Source organism: Gadus chalcogrammus, chromosome 3 (genome assembly GCF_026213295.1).
Source record: "Gadus chalcogrammus isolate NIFS_2021 chromosome 3, NIFS_Gcha_1.0, whole genome shotgun sequence".
In the NCBI taxonomy this organism is placed as follows: Eukaryota; Metazoa; Chordata; class Actinopteri; order Gadiformes; family Gadidae; genus Gadus; species Gadus chalcogrammus.
This window is the reverse complement of record NC_079414.1, coordinates 14706549-14725581: the sequence shown is the minus strand read 5'-3', so window position 1 is coordinate 14725581 and position 19033 is coordinate 14706549. Positions and strand designations below refer to the sequence as shown.

The window sequence follows — 19033 nt, the reverse complement described above, 5'->3', positions numbered from 1 at the left end:
CTTGAATGAAAAGAGATCTACCTTTGAGCTACTATTGGATTTGAACAATAAGAGGATGATGAACGGATTTGTAGAAAGATAAGTTTCACAATAACACATCAAAGGAAAGAAAAATGTTGCCTGATAACCATATTGTGTGTTGTGTGCGTGTAGGTAATCATCTAGTATCGCTGAATTAAGAAATTGTAGAAATGATCTTGCATACCTCAGGTTATTGTGAGAGTATCATTTGTTTGGACAATCTTTACGCCCACTAGCGTCGACACAAGTATATTACTCGTACGTCATCTGCGTCGTCTCTAATAACGTTGTCACACGTAGCCAATAGCAGCAGTGCTCAGATGTACGTACTCGCTGGGGGGACCAGTGAGATTGTGTTACGACTGGTTGCTAGGAAACGCGGCGTGTCCATGTTGCCGAGGCACACGGAAGACCTCGAAGCCCGTAAAAGCATCGGTAGAACTTCGTAATTGTAGCGGTTGCGAAGTCGTCGGTAGAGATGGTGAAGCTGAGGGCGAGGTGCCTGCTTCTAGGTAGGTTGCGTTGCAGGTTCTATGCGCAAAGCTGCGCAAATGGTTCCCCTTATTGGACTCGTATAGACTGAACTCACCGATGGGAAATAGTATAGCCTTGGAAACTATATTGTTATTGTTATTGAATGGGCTAGCTACAACATCTAAGGGTACACGAGGACCTTCATCCTACCTTATGATTCAAGATAACTAAACACCACGATAACTCAACCTGCAATAATTTATCTTGGACTAGATTGTGACTGTGCTATGTGTTTGTGTGCAGGCGACGCGGCGGTGGGTAAAAGTGCCCTATCCCAGATGTTCAGCAGTGATGGGGCACACTTCCACAAGAACTACAGTATGGTGAGAGAGTCAGGGTTATGTTGGATAATATAAATGTTATCTGACACGACATCATTACCTCTACACTCAGAAACAATGATATGCCAAACCAAATATAGGTTAAAGGTCAGTCATTAATTTCGATTATTTCGACTGCTAGGACATTAATGCAATCCAAGCCTTTTCAAAATAACGACCTACTAGAATTAAAGATGTCATTATGAGCAGGTATGGGTAAGACATCTTGCCCTTATAGACAGGCATACCGCAGTTTAGACTACATACGTTGTGGATCAAACACAGTACTTTTACTAATCACTATCCTGCCCCGAAAGGAGAACACAAGAATACATAGAAAAGAAACGTCAAAATGAAAGTTTGAATGAGAAGAGATGCTGAGCAGACTTGGTTGGGTCCAGGTCCTAGATGAGTTTCTTGAACCTGTTCACAGAATGAGGAATGATTCTCTTTATAACATACTTGCTGATGTAGTATCACGGGGCGGTTGGATCGAGGCAGAAGCTGCCAAAGCTAGTGTCCACTATACATCACATGTTGGAATGTTGGATTTGAAGATAATCGCAACGGATTGCGATCATCTTCCTTGTTGGATGATTAGGTTGTGATGACTCCTCGTCACCACTAGCAGGCAGTGTTTTGTTAAGAGTAAGAGTAGGTTTACTGCACAGGCTAGTCTCTACCTTAGATTAATGTGTGTGTGTGTGTGTGTGTGTGTGTGTGTGTGTGTGACTACATAATTATGCATGCAAACATGTGCAGCACTTGCTGAGCCAGCTGTATTGGGCATTTTAGGGTCACATCAACATCAATAATTAAATCGCCCGGCTTCTAAAAGACCACTAGCACAGGTAAACCTCCCCTCTCACACACACACATCACCGTTGTTATGCAGGCATAGACACACTTCCTCCACATTATGGTGTTTTCCTGAGCTCCAGAGGCTTATGGCCACCACCCGTTAAGTTCTACACTCCCAAGGGTATAGCAGGCACCTCTGACTGTAGAGCTCACCATGGCTGTTATTGTACGCCGTTATCATAGAAAATACAGATTTTGTACATTTCGACGTGTGGCGCAAAGGAGACTGCTTCAGTGTGTCAAAAAGGGGAGGGACTAAAGTTTAACTTTCTTTAACTTAAGCAAAATGATACGTTATGTGGGGCACGTCCGGCCGTCAACATTGAGTTTCCACTGGAAGACTCAGTTCACTTCCTAGTTGCAAGCGCTTCTTTGGACAGCGTTGTAAACTCCTCCAGGCAGCACACAGAGGCTGCAGCCCGTTAGCTGGTGCTTCAACCCTGTCCGGTTAGACCTCAACATGAAACCGCCGCTGACGTCTCCTGTGTTCTTAGGGTTGACGGACCTTCCTGTCCATCGGCTGCTGATATGCACTCATTGATATTCCACAGACAGGCCTCATGTATCTCTACCCCTCTTAAGACCAGGCCTACCCAGGACCGCAGTGTGTGTGTTTGTGTGTGGATGGAGTTGTGTGTGTGTGCGTGGACATGTGTCTGTTGTTAATCCCTGTGCAGTAAAAGCTGTCGTTCTGCAGTCGCATCGCTGGTGTTGGTGGTCTTACTTTGTTGGCCGATCAGTTGTGATCAAAGCGGCACTCGTTGCTCATTGGCTGTGGGAAGACACACACTCTCAGGAAGCCGCGGCGGGCGTTTGAAATCTCATTCCACACCCCTTGGGTTTAAAGCAAACAATTAAATTATAGGGTTGTGGGTGAATATTTCCTATGATGGAATACTACCGTGTTATCTGAACATCTGCCTGCTTGCATGGGTGTAAAAAACAGGCAACTGGTGTGCCTTTCTACTGCCAGACACTCCAACGCTCAACCTATCTTGTGTGATCTGGGGTTAGGGTGTAGGACATTGTTTGTGAAGCTGTGTTCCCCAGCTAGCTTCGGAACAAGGAGGAATGATGTATAGACTGATGATCTAGCCACTAGTAATGCGGTCAATGAAGCTGCTTCAAGCTAGCCAAGCCGCTAATTCCCTCTTCCTGAGTCTAGTCACAGAGCGATACATCAGCCTTGTGTCGGAGCTAACCAACTGTGGAGGTTTTATGCGACGGACAGTGTTCTCCACTCCTCCACATAAATCAGAAAAGCCTCTTTCCGAATCTGTGCGCCATCGTTTTCTCTTTGCTTTCTTCTCTTCTTTCCCCTCTTCTTGTCTCTCTCCTCTTCCCTCTCTCTCTTAATCTGAATATATTGTTTATATATTATGATGTAGTCTTCTATTACAAATGCATGCTTTTGCATTTGATATATTCCCATGATAATAAAAGGGATTGATTGATATGTAGGGGCATCCTTTCTAAGAGTATAACCACATGGTATTTATGCTGTAGCTTAGGATGTTTTGTGTATTTCTTAGGGCTGGGAATCGATCCGAATTTCCTGGATCGATCCGATTCCGATTCATAAGGTCACGATCCGATTCGATCCACGATTCGATCCGATTCGATTCGATATCGATCTATTTACAGACATAATGCAAATAAATACTGTCCCATAGACAAAACAGCTCCATGTGTTTGTGATTGTATCTGTGTACGTGTAAGAGGGACACAGTGAGAGAAGAGTCAAGAATCAAGTATTTATTTTAGACAAAAATCCAAGTATTATTTGAAATTTATTTTTTTATTTATTTTTTTAATTAAAGATCGATCCAGACATTTTTGGATCGATATCGTGCTTTTTGAGCATGAATCTATATCGAATCGCGGATCGATTTTTTTGAACACAGCCCATACGGTATATAGCCATATAGACAGTCTGTATACAATGCACCTTCCTAGTGTTGACTAATACATAAACAAGATGATGATGTTGGCACCCATGGCACGAACAGCGGTGGGTTTTATTTATGGCCAATGAGATGAATAATTACAGCGAAAGTTCTTGCCAAGTTAACGTAGAGAAATCCTAACGTCTCAATGTTTTATTCCTTCCTTCTCTTACCTCCTCTTGGTTTAATTAGACAACCGGAGTGGAGCTGCACACTAAGTGTGTCAACATCTCCGAGACCACAGACAGCGTGGTAAGCCTCGAACAACACGACGCCAAACCAACTCCATCTAGACTACCAGTGTGTTGTATGCGTCCTCTCTCTTCAGAGTTGGTATGCTACTCGAAAAAAACTTTTCCTTTGATTTCCTTTGGGATCAATTAGGTATCTATCCATGTGCTTATCTGTTGTCTTTCCTAAACCAGATGACTATGAAATTGTACAATGTTAAGTCATCTCTCTCTTTCTAGGAGCTGTATATTATAGATTCTGCTGGGAAGGAAATATTCCAGGACTTCTGTGAGAAGATGGTATGTGCCCTGTCTCCCTACACTGTTATAACGGAGTAAGATGTGCTTGAGTGTTACCAATACAAGGCAATGATGCGTCGATCAGCTGGTGAGCCAGCCCCGTCCCAATTAGTCCTTCAACCAAAATGTGTTCAAAGTTAGGATACAAACACTAAGGCATGTTAAGGTCTTGAAAAAGAAGGCAGTCTTTAATCCAACATAATATATGCAGAGCAATATGAAAAGAGAGGCTCAGCCAACATAGGCCACAAAACTACTACCAACAAACTAACTAATCAACTAACTAGCTGCAATACAATAACATAACAATAACTAAGCTAACTTAGTGACAAGGCAGGTAAGGTCTCCAGCAAAAAGTGAGGGAAACTGATAACAAGGAGTGACAAAGCGTCAAAGCATTACGTTACAGCGACCAAAAACATGTCCAGAAGACCTGGCTGAAAACGAGGGAGGCATCTGATTGGCTACAGAGAGTTCCTTGTTGAAAATAATGCCTTTGTGAATCCAGCCACGTCAGGAGAGTCTCAAAAATCCACATAAATACAGACCAGTTCACACACAAATGCAAACAAGTTCACAAATGAAAAGCGTCTTCTAAATTCAAGTTCAACAGTTTGTATATAAATGTAACAACATCCAAATACATTTCAATGAAAATTGCAAATATTTTTGAATATATTTATGGATTTATATTACATTTATTTAAAACAAGGTACATTTGTGTGTGGATCAGAAATGTGTTTTTATTTGCATATTTGCACTGGGAAATGCCCAAAACAGAATAAAGTGCAAAAAAAAATCGGTAGTAATGATTATGCTGCCGCATTGTGCTGTGAATTTTTGTTATAATTATAATAAAATAAAAAATCAGGTTTTTTTATTTTTAAATTTTTTAAATGTGCCCGATTATGCTGCCCCGTGCCAGTGGTGGCACGCGAGTCTAGGGTTGCCGACCCCTGCGTTAAAGACTTAAATGCATAAGTGGACACAATTAAATAATTAACACAGGTATAAAAACAACCAAGAATTGGACATGTCGCCGCACGTACATTTTCTGAAGCAAATGTTGTGGTTGCATGAGCCAACTGGTCGTATGCGCAATATTCTTTGAGCATGCTAACATGCTAATGCTAGCACTCAGCATAGCCACCCCCCCACCCCACCTTACGCACTTATTGTAGGGTGTATGTACGGGCAGTTAATGTACGCACTTATTGTTGTATTAAGTTGTACATCCTTGCACTTAAAAATAGTACTTAGCATGGTGCATCATCTTATCCTAGCTAGCTTTTTTGTATACGGTGAAAGGGGTTAACCTAGCAATTTTCAGTGCTTGGCAATTGGTTCTACGAACTTCCCTACTGTACCGACAGTGATATATTGTTTCTCTTTCTTCTGACAAATGTACTTATTGTAACTGACTTTGGATAAAAGCGTCTGCTAAATGCCCTACATTTAAATGTAAATGTAGCAAAGCTATTGAGCAAGCACGCCAAGTTTCAAGTCCCCGGGCCACTTTGAAGCAGATTTGGGAATGATTGAATAATGGGGCTGATAGTTTTTGTTTGATGGTGAGTTATAGAACCCCCTGTCTGCCCCTCCAGCTGTACTTTTTTTTGGAGACCTGCTTACGCGCCGTTTTCCAACTTTGACAACTCTGAGTTGTTCACCTTAGGAATTGTTGAAGTCAGCGTTTCTTTCACCATTGACTTACGTTATAAAAATATAGCTTTGTAAACAGATGCTAAGTAGTAATTTTTTATTGACACTTTGACATCATTATTTTAGCAATCGACTTGTTAACGATTGATTAATAGTTTCTCATTAAAATAATAGTATTTGCCTATAACTCGGCCACAAATCTGGCATTTTAAACAGAACAAAAACAAAAAAAATAGCGGGTCAGGTATGATAAGGGAGCAAGTGTTCCAAATGGTAGGTAATTTGGGTTTACAGGTCAGGTTTTTTTCTGTACTTATTTTTCATGCTACAGAAAATATATATCGAGACGGACCATATGGGTTCTTGAGGCAAAAAGATTCAGCATGTCAAATAAGATCTGAACACCAAGTTTCAGAAATGTACATAAAACAGGGCGCGGGGTGTGGCCGTTTAGGTTTGACCGTGAGTTATGGAGTCATATCCTTCTGTGGTCACATGGTACCAAACCTTTTGAGGCCTCCTTACTTCTGGTTTAAATATGTGTAGTTCATTTGACAACTCTGATGTCTTCACGCTGTGGTTGATTATAGGCTTTTTGCAACTGATGAACTTTAATATTATAAAAAATTATCAAATAAAACGTATATATGCCTGGTTTGGTGGTTTGGTGTTAATCCCTCAAACTTGAAGGAATTAGGAGGAAGAATAATCAAAGGATGCATAATAACAATCCCAAAAGGATGGCTTGCTTTGCAACCATAATTAGCGAATAACTGATGACACCTGGTGGAAAAAAACTCAAACTACACCTCAACAAAAGGACTAACTAACTAACGTTCAAAATGTGAATTTATAAATCCTAAATAAAGTTTCCGGGGATCAACAGTTCAGTGTAGGTAACCCAACAACTAGGGCATTATTTAGTGTAGGGTTAGCCAAACAACTAATTCACTGTTTCCTACACCAGTGTTTCTCAACCAACCCTTGCATGTAGCTGTAGAACAAAAAATATTACATAATTCCTCAGCCACAATCATACCAAGATCATATCAACGCTAAATGTAAATGATAAAATGTTCCTAGAAATTGAATTTTGGTGGACAAAGGCGTACCTGAGTTGAACAGAAGTGTACGTATCTAGCTCTGGCTCTTCTATGTGCTGTCCGCCCCTAACCTCCCCCTACTCCCTGCTGCAGTGGGGTCAGCCGTCGGTGGTGTGTGTGCTGTTCGACCTCACCAGCCAGCAGTCCTTTGACAGCTGCTCCCAGTGGATGGACCGGGTGCGGGCCCACTGCAGGGGGATGCAGCTCCCAGGTGGGGGGATGTCCACCCTAGAGCCACCACACACACACATAGACGTTGAATGCTAAAAACCCATACATATGGACGAACATAAACAAACAAACATGAACCCACACATACACACACACATTCACACACGCAAGCACACACAGACAAAAAGACAAATGGATACACAGACACACCCATACACATAAAGACAGGCAGGCAAACATTGTTGGCACCAGAATGTTTTCATTAACTACGTGTGTGTGTGCGTGTGTCTTTGTGCATTTTTGTGGATGCATGCTGTGTGTGAATGTGTGTGTGATGCAGGCGTCCTGGTTGGTAACAAGTCTGACCTATCAGAACGTAGGGAGGTCCAGACGACCGTTGCCCAGGAGTGGGCTCAGAGCCAGGGCTTGGACTACCACGAGACCTCCGCGGTGAGCCACGCACGCATGCACCCACGCACACACACAATCATGCGCAGATAAATAAGTAGACGGAAATTCTAACAACTATAATTTGAAGCGTGTGTGTGTGTGTGTGTGTGTGTGTGTGTGTGTGTGTGTGTGTGTGTGTGTGTGTGTGTGTGTGTGTGTGTGTGTGTGTGTGTGTGTGTGTGTGTGTGTGTGTGTGTGTGTGTGTGTGTGTGTGTGTGCAGAAGGAGATGGAGAACTGTGAGGCTCCGTTCCACAGCGTTGCCCGGGCGTTCCACGCTCTCTACCAGGAACGCAGAGAGACCATCCGCAACCTCCATATACCGCCATAGCCCTCCGAGAAGACCTTTCCCTTCTGAGCCACCTTTGTAACCCTTTGGCCTGATGATTTCACATTGTTTTACCACTGGGCGCATTTATTGAATTGATGTAATATTTATATATAAATAAATGGTATGAATACATCCTCCCTTTGTCAAGTCTATTCTATATTCCCCTGTCCATTGTGTGTTCATAACGGCATCATATGAAGCAGAGGATCAGAGAAATATTATTTAAGTGTGTGCGTGTGTTTGTGTCTATCTCTTTAGGTGTGCCCAGGGTAAGTGTGTGTGTGTGTGTGTGTGTGTGTGTGTGTGTGTGTGTGTGTGTGTGTGTGTGTGTGTGTGTGTGTGTGTGTGTGTGTGTGTGTGTGTGTGTGTGTGTGTGTGTGTGTGTGTGTCTACTTTGGGAACCATGCCACAGGGAATCCAATATACACAGACTCATCCCATGAAGAGCCATGCATAAATCAGTTTCATTAAGATATCATTATCCCTTAACCGCCACAAAAGAGTGCTTTTAATGCTTGACATACCATACCTGCTGCACACACAAACACAATGTGGGATTCAAACTAACAAACTCTTCAATGGAAATTTCTTGTTTTGGTTGTATTTTTGTGAAAATGTTTGTCGTTTTATTCATTGCCATGATACCTTTAATACAGTATCTTTATAGTTTAGTCCTTCGACTCAGCTTTGATTTAGTTAGAAGGTAACTGCAGTAGGTCTGAATCAGCTTCCGAGAACCAGAAAGTCTGCTAACTATTGCCACTCTCCTTGTTCTTCCTGTCCTTGCGTGCCCTCTGCCTTCCTTTCTTTCCTGTGTCAAACATTGCCATTCCCCATCTGTTACTCCTGTGTTCATTCCTAATTAAATGTCTTCTCTTCACACTGTGTCTCTGCATGTCAATCTCCAGCAGCAAGCAATGTTTGATCTCTCTTCAGCAACCAACTGAGAAATAAAAATATGAAAAGTAAAGTACTGTTGGAGTGTTCTGCTCTTAGCTCTTATCTGAGTCAGATAACCATCGTTGGAATTAATTAAGCACACACATAAAAAAAAATGCATTGAAATGAAATAAGCCTTCTGGCCTATGCCTAATCCCCTCTCTCTTTTGAATTCTCCCCCTTCCTGACATGTCTGTCTAGCTCTCTTTAGCACAGTGTGTTCCCTCGCCTCTAACCGCCCCTGACCTACAAAGTGTGCTAATTGCAGGTAAGGCAGAACCCAGCATCTGCTCCCCAGCCTGCTAGCCTTCTTATAGGCCGCACAACAACCACTAAATAAACCCCAGCCTGCTAGCCTCCTTATAGGCCGCACAACAACCACTAAATAAACTCCAGCCTGCTAGCCTCCATATAGGCCGCACAACAATTGGTTAATATCAACTCCATTGCCCAAAGTTCTCTGTTCTCTGAACTTCTTTGAGTCGATTATCAGTCTGCTAGCCTCCTTACCAGCGGCACAACTACACAAAGTAAACCCCAGCCTAGCTTGACACAAATTAAGTTAGGGTCAAGTTAAAGTGGATATGCGTGATAAAAGTCAATCAGTAATTAAATGTTTGAAATGTTTGAACCTCGCCCTCCCTCAATTGCGGAGCATGTCACAAATAACAATGCAGCATGTGAAGCACAAAATAAAAGCCCTCTCTTTGAAAGCAGAGTATTTTAGGCTGCAGCTATTAGTATTCAGAACACAGTGTTGGCTGAGCATCGCTCCACACAAGGTCATCCAAGCAAAACCAAACTGTGTGCCGATGTAGGTCTCTTTGGAAATAAACATAAAGCCTGTCCTGTAACCTCCCACCAGAGGGGGGCGACGATGGTGCAGCGGTCTGACTGAAGAGGATGCTGCCAACTGTTCCACCTCCCTGTGCTCTCTCTATCTCTCTCTCTCTCTCTCTCTCTCTCTCTCTCTCTCTCTCTCTCTCTCTCTCTCTCTCTCTCTCTCCCCCACCTCCTCTCTCCCAGCTCCTCACTGATCACAGCAGTACTGCAGAGAGACATGCCAGCCACTGTGATCATTACATGGGGAGGGGAAAGGGGTGGGTGGGGGGGGGGTGGGGGAGAAGAGTGGGGGGGAGTAAAAGGAACATTCGGTGGGACACTACATAGGCCTATCCATTTACATTTAATTGTATCTCATTTATCATGCACATATTTGTATATAAAATGTGGCTGAATTATAAAGGCACCTTTGGGAAATAAAGCTAATGTTCTCCAGTTGTTCAACAAGTAGAAATGTAACAGCGTAACAGACTGTGTGTGTGTGTGTGTCTGTGTGCGTGTGTGTGTGTCTACGTGTGTGGCCGCGTGCGTGCGGGCGCGTCTGTGTCCATGTGTGTTTGCGTGTGTACGTGTGTGTAGGCGGAAGGTACCGGGATAGAAGGGATGAGAGGAGCTGTGAGCAGACTGGTGACTAAAGGAAGGATGAGAGAGAGAGACAGAGGGAGTCAGAGTGGCCGGAGAGGGAGTGAGGGAGAGGAGGATGGGAGAGCGAGAGAGTATGCCCATGAACAAAAAAAGAGAGAGAGAGAGGGAGGCCGATAGGCAGAGAACTGAGAGAATACTAATCAGGAGGGATTGTAACGGAAGAGAGTTACAGATTGGGAAGACCGGTGCTAATCTGGAGGTAGGCATGTAACTCTTCAGATTTAAGATCATACTTTATTCCATCATACACTTTCAGTATATGTTTAAGTAGGGTACGATGCAGAACGGTGGCTCATCCTGCAGGCGAGCTACCCGTGTGCTCATTATGCCTTGTCATTGCGATTCAGATTCGATTCCAAACCTGAATCAATCATACCACCAGCCTACGGCCTGAAACCATGGACTCAAGCTCCTTGCAAAATCAAATCCCTCCATTGTAGTGCACAAGGCACTATGAGTGGTGGTCACCTGTCCGGCTTTTCTCAGTCAACCTCCTCATAGCCACAGTATCCAGTTTTCTTGTCTGACAGATTCCGCTGGCTCACGAGAAACTTAAGGACGACCCTGAAGGCCCTAGTATACTTATAACAAACGTGTGTGTTATCATTGGCTGCCCTGATTTCCACCAGGTAAAATATAGCCAAGGGGATGTGTGAGTTGTTTGTTAAAGTTGACTACGGTCTCTTTGTCCTTGTAGTCCCTGTTTACATATGTGCAAAGTCCCTCGCAAACTCAACAAGTGTTATTCTTTAGTTTACATGTACCAAATATTAACACATATCATGCTATGATCACTTCAGGGGACCTGTGAGAAAGGTTTGAAAATTGTGATAGAGCACCCTGCACAAACTTGGTGGCTATGCAGTGTTTCATTTTGGAGACAAACTGGCCTTTTCGTCTTTCCAAACACACCATTTTTTGTCTGAAGTCTATCTGGGTTTTTGCAGTTCGGTATTGAAACTGCAAAAACCCACTGCCAGCCAATGACTGGCTGTGAACACAAATCTGACCGGAAAGGGGAGCGATGGAGAAAACCCTGTAAAAGCAATGTGTACAGTCAGACTTGCATCCATCTCTAAGCAGAAGAGTGTCATTAGGAAAACTCACAGAGGCTTACATATAGTCTGTGGACATTAGGGCTTCAAATCCAGAATCTTTTTTCAGCTGGTCTAGCCAATCAAACCAATCAATATCGCCTGTGTATTCCAAGATTAACATTTCTGATTGTTGTTATGTTTTCTGATGCACAGTTCTCCACTCCTCTGTTGACCTGCGTTGGTTCCTAGGAAGCCCTTCATCTGGTCAGGTTGGGAAACCCCAGGACTGGATCACCTAGCATCACTAGCAGCACTTACAGAAATAACACAACGTTTGGTGGACATTTTGTCAAGCATCGTACAATAGCATAGGTGGCCACCGAGGGAATCAATTCCTAACCCTGGCAATGTTAATGCCTTGCTCTACTTGGTGGGCTATAGGACCACTTATTCAACTCCACCTTTTGCACTTCATCAAGTCTTGTTCCATGCAAATATTTGTCTCCACGAAATGTTATCTTATGTATGGACGTAAGGGGCAACTCAATACAATTCAAAACAAATAAATGGAACGACAAAACTCTACCCCTGAAATAACAAAGTCTTGAGTGTGAATACATTCTCCTTCTCTCTCTCTCTCTCTCTCTCTCTCTCTCTCTCTCTCTCTCTCTCTCTCTCTCTCTCTCTCTCTCTCTCTCTCTCTCTCTCTCTCTCTCTCTCTCTCTCTCTTCAATATGTAAATGAGTGTATGGAAGAGAAGGCAAGGTAGTGTAAAGCTGCTCTGGGCTAACTGTGAGCTAACTGCAATCACAGCATATGATGGAGACAGGTTCTGTTCCAACACCACGCAGGGGGGAGGTGGAAAGTGGTTTCCAATGTTTTATTCATTGTCAGGACTTAATGCATCCAGGTTCAGAATCATTCAGTTTTGGCACCTTGAAAGACATGAGGCTTTTTTGTTCCTCTTTTAAAATACTCATTTACAACCACACAACTCCAAACTATTAGAAAACAAAAGCAAAATTAAAATGTGTAAGACGAAAGCCTGTGCGAGATTTCAAAATAAAAACTAAAATAATAATGAAACAGAAATAACAAATCTTTAAAAATATGACCAGTTTTTTTCCTTAAAAAAACAACAATTATTTGTTCTTTAATGTTTGAATTGATTCACTTGGAACGCGGAATGAAGCCCTGCACCCAAACAACCCCAATCCCAACGAAAAAAACCGATAGAAATAGACACAGTACATTAACATAAAGTTCTGCTTTGTCACAACCACCTGCGTAAATCCCATTCTCTTGAATACAATTTGGCTCCGTCTAAAAGCAGATTGGGTAATTTGGATTAGCATGCATGTAAATCATTTTTTTTGTCTGTTTCGTTTTTTGTTTAAGTCACCTTAGCTCAAACAGCCACGCTCTCCCTCGCACATATCGGAGTGTTTCGGTTGTTGCGTTTCATTCGCTTGTCCAGTTTAATATCAACTCCATTACCCAGAGTTCTCTGTTCTCTGACCGCCTTCGAGTCGAGGCGGGAAACGATGCCAATCGTTAGCGTCCAAACAAAGATGGCCGCCAAGACCTTTCCCAGAAGGTGAAATAACGTGTTTTAATTATTCCTTTATTTATTTATTGTAAAAGTATGTAATAACATGTCAAGTATGAATCAATTATCCATTTGCCAAGTCATCTGTGTGCTCAGCTACTTCCTGCCAGCAACCGGCCAATCAAAATTAGTCCTCAGCAGTTTCGATGAAGACTTCACGTTGTTTCACGTACACGCAAGTCTTTTGTTGTCCTTTTTTCCTAGTTAGTATTTCTGCACCAGGGAAGTCAAGACTTGATTGATACAACATAGATATTCATGTCTATAAAATCAATACATATATCAACTCATATGTTTTAGTTGTACTTTACGTGTGTTTGTTTTGAGTTTTTCGTTTCGCGGTTTTAAATTGCTCCCTGCCTTTAAAAAAACCTCTGAACCGCACAAATGGTTCACAGTATTAACGCGAAGTAAGGATGAAATCAAGAAGGAACAGCAACTGAAGAAAGAGTCGGGTGGGGGTTGAGGGAGAGGTGGGCGAGTCGTCTGGAGCCTTTGGGCTTATGATTTGGAGTGGTGGGAGGAGGGGGGGAAGGGGGTGTCAACGAATCAAACGCACATCCCCAACCGTAATCACACCAAAGGGAGGAGGGGTTAAAACCCCTGATATGTCACGTCCGTGAGGCAGCCAATCAGAGGCCCCACAGACTCGCCCGGACCCCGCCTTCTCCTTACACCTCCACCCACCCTTAGAATCTTTACAAACATATTCAAATTCATTAAACAACGGTAGATGGGGAAAAAAATCATGCATTTTTCTTTTTTTTTTTCTGCATTTTCTTCTTGCCGTTTGTGTCGGTGTGTGTTTGTTTTGTTTCTCACAATGGAAATTTCACATCTCATGGTCAGTGGAGGCCCCTCTATGGGGACCCAAGGTGCTCACACTCCTTCCCACCCTTCCCTCCCTTTTATTCAACATCTGTCTTCCTCTCGTCTCAAGCTCTCCTTTCTCTGATCAATCCCTCCATCACACAACTCTAACCTCTATTCTCTTTCTCCCCTATCCTCGCTTTCCCTCTGAACTCTCCCTCTCCATCTCTCTCTCTCCCTCTTTCGCTCCTCTCCCTTCCCTCTCCATCCATCCCTATCCCTCTGTCTCCCCCTCCCCCCCGTCTCTCTCTCTCATACGGGTGTGGTGCGGCGGTTGGCTCCATCCTTCAGGTCCTTCTGGATGCAGTTGTGGACCTGCAGGAAGTTGTGGTCCCTCTCGGTGGTGTTGGAGTTGTAGGTGGAGCCCGGGTCCAGACTGGTCTGGCCCGCCTTGGGCAGCGTGTACATGGACAGCTCCGTGGACGGCAGCGCCGGGAAGCCCTTGAGGCCCACGGGCGACGCCTCACGGGAGTGCGAGGGGTCCGTGGAGCGGGACGAGGAGCGGGAGCGGCGCCGGTAGCGGTAGCGGTAGCTGGGGATGCGCGAGATGGTGGCGGCGCCCTGTAAGTAGTCCGCGGCGCGCGCCCCCACGCGCAGCTCGCGGTGCCGGTCGATGAACATGTGCACGGCCAGCACGCCCACCATCTCGGCCATGATGAAGGAGAGGGCGCCGAAGTAGAAGGACCAGCCGTAGGAGTAGCTGTTCTTCTTGGAGTCGCTCTTGGACGGGTCGCCGGCGTTGGCTGAGATGTACACGATGATCCCGATGATGTTGCTAAGACCTGCGGGGGAGGGGACCATGCGTCAGGGACACGGTGCGATTGGGAACACATTGGCTTTATGTAACACATTTGGAACTCGTTTTCCTGCATGTCACCGCTTAGGAATACAAGAGGAGCGTTTAACGCGACGCATAAGTAACGCATTAGGAAGACGCTAGGCACATGAAACGCATGAGGAACACGCTAGCCACATGGAACGTATTAGGAGCAGGCTAGGCACGAGGAACAAAAGCTGTGCACGTCAATGTCATGTATGTCAATGTTGTTTCTTAAACATTCTCTTGTTGTTTACTTGGTTATCTCATGGCTTGGCAATGTTTTAAACTGATGTGATGATAATGAAAACGATGTATTTGAAGCCCAAGATTTATATGTGAACGTGTGGAAGACGAGTGTTGTACAAGAAAGTCAAACTATGTTTTAAATGTATTCTTTAGTTCTATCGTTTTTCTTGACTAACTCTACTGAGCTCTCTGAATCCCATATATTCTGTCGATACCTTGCCTTCATCTCGTTCCAACTTGAATCTCTGCCTTCTCCCTCTTCGCCCCATCCCTTCCCCTCTCTCTCCATTTCTCTCTCAATGGAAGATGATAACTGGGACAGATTCACTCTGTGGTGTTCTGTGAATGTTTCAAATCCTCATTCAGGTTCACTCTCCATCTCTATCCCTCCCACTCCCCAGCTCACTCTCTCCCACTCTTTCTCTCTCTCTCTCTCTCTCTCTCTCTCTCTCTCTCTCTCTCTCTCTCTCTCTCCATCGCTCCCACTCTCCATCTCTCTTACTCCCAATCCCTCTCTCTCCAACTCTTTCTCTACCTCCCTCTCTCTCTAGTGCCCGAGTCACATCTCTCTATCACTCTGAATCTCTCCCACTCTTCCTCTCCGTCTCTCCTTCACTCTCCATCTCTCTCTCCCACTCCTAACCTCCATTGCTCTCTCTTTTCTACTCTCTCCACCTCTCTGTCTTCCACTATGTCTCTCTCTCTCTCTCTCTCTCTCTCTCTCTCTCTCTCTCTCCCTCTCTCTCTCTCTCTCTCTCTCTCTCTCTCTCCCTCTCTCTCTCTCTCTCTCTCTCTCTCTCTCTCGTGCGCGCAAAGAGAGAGCGCAAACTGACACAGAAACCGTAGGGGACAGGCCTCTAAGCAGTAAGACAGGCAGGTGTGAACTAAACTATCATTAAACAGTACAGATAAACACATAAGACAGACAACTGGAACAGAAATAAGATGAAAGATAGACTGACAGATCGACAGGAAGACTTCCATAGAAACAAAGGTAGATGGATGGGCAGAGTTAGAATGGAGATTTATAGACAGAGGGGGATAAACAGTGAGATAAATAGGGATATTTACATAAAGACAGAAGGAGACAGAAACAAAGAGAAAGAGATAGAGAGACAGGGAAGAGACAGACATGCAGATGTCAGAACACTGTGTTCCAGATAGACAGACAGGGCAAAGGGTTTGTGTGTGTGTGTGTGTGTGTGTGTGTGTGTGTGTGTGTGTGTGTGTGTGTGTGTGTGTGTGTGTGTGTGTGTGCGTGTGTGGGTCTTATTGGGTCAGATCAGAAGAGTATCAGGGACACCTTATTTTTAGAGTGTAATCCCACCGGTCTCCCGAACGCCTAGTAACAGGATGAGAGACAAAGAGACAAAGAAAAGAAAAGAGAGAGAGACAGAGAGAGAGAGAGAGAGAGAGCGAGAGAGAGAGAGAGAGAGAGAGAGAGAGAGAGAGAGAGAGAGAGAGAGAGAGGGGAAGGGAGAGAGAGATCTGCACCCTGTACTTTATGACACTGAAGGGAAACTAGTTATCTGGCACAACATTTTGGACTGGCCTAGAACCACACATACACACGTGCACAGACACACACACACACACACACACACACACACACACACACACACACACACACACACACACACACACACACACACACACACACACACACACACCCCCCCCCCCCAAAGAAAAAATGCCTCACTGGGTGTCTTATGCGTATGAAAGAATACTGCAGCAGCAATGGGAACATGCAATTTACAGCATTTCCATAAAGCCGTACACTTTTTACAACAACAAAGAGGATACCCAATTAGTACAGTTTACCATGAAAGCAACATGTCAAAATCAGTAGACAAACAGGTGGGTGAAGTTGCTTTTGGGAGTAACAGAGTGTAAAGTTGCCAAAACCACAGAGAATAAACTTGGAATCTTGTCCATATAAATCTGCCAAATTCTAGAAGACTTTCACACCTTTACACAAAGCTATGATTAACACTAATAAAGCTCTCAAAGTACACAGCTGACAAAACACAACTTTTAGAACGGATTTAGTCTCTTAGTTTCAGAGGACATTCATACATCATAGCGTATTTAAAACTCTTCTACACAACAACGCAAGGCCGGTGTTTGAAGTTTGTTGGTGCTTTTGGCTAGCAGCCTGACACCAGAGGTGGTGGGAGGGGTTAGAAGAGTTTGACGTGCTGGCATATGTGACATGCTGGCTGTTAAAGCTTGGGTAGGCAAATTATTTTACAAGAATTTATTTTCATATTTGTGGCATTCACTTTACATCCCGACACGACAGCAATCAATAAATCAAATGCTCTGACAATTTTTATAAATCCAGTATCTGTGGCTGTTGCAGGCCAGTAATAAACCAATCCAATCATGTAATTTGACCCAAATGAAATGATTGGGTGGTTTACCTGTCTGTCTCCCTGCCTCCCAACCTGTGCGCCCTCTTCCCTAGGACTCAATGCTCAATGAGTACAAGGGAGTGTGGAAAACATTGGCCCATCTGCTATAACTGGTATGCTGTATAATGCCTCACCAAGTCTGGAACCTCATGTAGGCTATATAAAACCCATTTGCTGCCCCATAAAACCCCATCTAGTTGTTAAGCCTAACATTATATGGTCATGGTTTGGTGAAACCAGAGGATGTTTGACGGGTCACCTAGAACAGACTTGGGGTTCCTTGAAACCTCTACCTTGTACACATACCAAGGGCTTAGGCCTGACAAAGCAACCACTGCCCACACAAGGAGATAGTATCCATGGAAACCAAATGAAACCCAGGAAGGAGTTCCCTCACTAAAACCCATTGGATAATTCAGATATAGCGTATGCTCACAAGAGACCAATCAGGGGAAGCTTCCCATTTGGACGGAGCTTCAAACTTTGACAGAAGAAAACAATGCATGCAATATTCTCAGTTAAGTGTTAACTCTCAAGATTGACCTCAGGTTCGCCAATTTTACGCTGTTACTACATGGTTTTACCAGAATAAACTCTTCTCAGAGTAACTCAGAAGAAAAATGTATCCTCTGTATTGTCTCTTAGAATTTAACCTGGGTAAATAACTAGTTCCCCATGACGCAGGGCTTGGCAGACCTACTGCTAAAAATAGGGAGCTTCTCGTCTTAGATTGTTGGCATGTCTCAGATGAACCATCCAATTGTTCAATTATTTCATTTATCAACCAACTTAGGTCATTATTTTAATGGGCCATGGGTTGTCTTGGAAGACTTGGAAAGAGAGCTAAAACGATTTGAACATTAAAGTTGTTTTCAAGTGTGTGACTCTCCTGTTAAATGATGTTGTATTAGAGAATATTGTCCATGGGAGTGTGGCAGTTTCCAGATTCCAAGAATAAATTATGTAGACAAATTTGAACAACAGCAAAATAAGGAGCATTTACATCCATATTGAGAGATGTATAGATGGAAAGGAAGGTAAATTAGTGTGATGGATAAATCGAACAGTTAAAAACCTATCCTGACCTTCAGGCTTTCTTATCAGAGGAAAACATGGTTAGTGACGATTGACGTTAAAGTGAGAACATTTCTCAAAGATACAAAAGTTAAAAGCAGAGAATTCAGGTCTCGAGGATCTACTGTGAAAAACATTATGGACTTAAAAAGATGAATTTGAAACCCTTTTTGATGGCTAGGTAATCTAGTCTATGTATTCTCATTCCCTTTTCACTTTTCTTTCCTTTCTTTCAATTTAATTTACACTCGTAGCAAGAGCTGTGTGAAAGATCTGCTCTTTGTAAATTCATTGAAATAGAAAAATGTGAATGAGGTGCTCTTGCAGGAAACACATGGTTCCATTTAAAGGGATTGAATGGAACAGGGAATATAGCGGTAAAAGTTTTCATGCATAAGAAGTAGCAAACGAAATGTTAGGTATTAGAGCCAGTTTTAAAATGTCTTCCATCTTTGTGTTCCAACCATAAGTAGGGATATTTTTGGGATAGAGATAGTTTAAATTACGTAATTCAAGGATACTGCACAGAGGAGGAATATTCGTTTTTAGGGGGTGATTTTATTATACTGCTGCTGGGAAATTAGACGGCAATCATAAAAACTACATGCA

The 19033-nt window shown here is 43.5% G+C and overlaps 2 protein-coding genes across 2 annotated transcripts in view; one reads left to right on the top strand and one right to left on the bottom strand.

The window, feature by feature from the left end:
- Positions 1-374: 374 nt before the first annotated feature.
- ift27 (intraflagellar transport 27 homolog (Chlamydomonas)) lies at positions 375-8078 on the top strand. Its single transcript, XM_056587392.1, has 7 exons — positions 375-533; positions 799-878; positions 3875-3934; positions 4153-4212; positions 7071-7188; positions 7489-7598; positions 7820-8078. Exons 1-7 carry the CDS (start codon positions 500-502, stop codon positions 7925-7927), a joined length of 570 nt encoding a protein of 189 aa, XP_056443367.1. The 5' UTR covers positions 375-499; the 3' UTR covers positions 7928-8078.
- A 6044-nt stretch (positions 8079-14122) lies between these two features.
- Positions 14123-19033, bottom strand: part of LOC130380052 (voltage-dependent calcium channel gamma-2 subunit-like) — a 34935-nt gene continuing 30024 nt past the window's right edge. Inside the window, exon 3 of the mRNA XM_056587235.1 lies at positions 14123-14652. Coding sequence (XP_056443210.1) covers positions 14123-14652 — 530 coding nt within the window. The remainder of the gene's footprint in view (positions 14653-19033) is intronic.

What these genes read in the sequence shown, in the direction of transcription:
- ift27 (XM_056587392.1), top strand. Translation starts at nt 500, where the DNA reads ATGGTGAAGCTGAGGGCGAGGTGCCTGCTTCTAG. An exon ending in TCCACAAGAACTACAGTATG is followed by an intron (nt 879 to 3,874) that starts GTGAGAGAGTCA and finishes TGGTTTAATTAG; the next exon opens with ACAACCGGAGTGGAGCTGCA. An exon ending in AGGACTTCTGTGAGAAGATG is followed by an intron (nt 4,213 to 7,070) that starts GTATGTGCCCTG and finishes TCCCTGCTGCAG; the next exon opens with TGGGGTCAGCCGTCGGTGGT.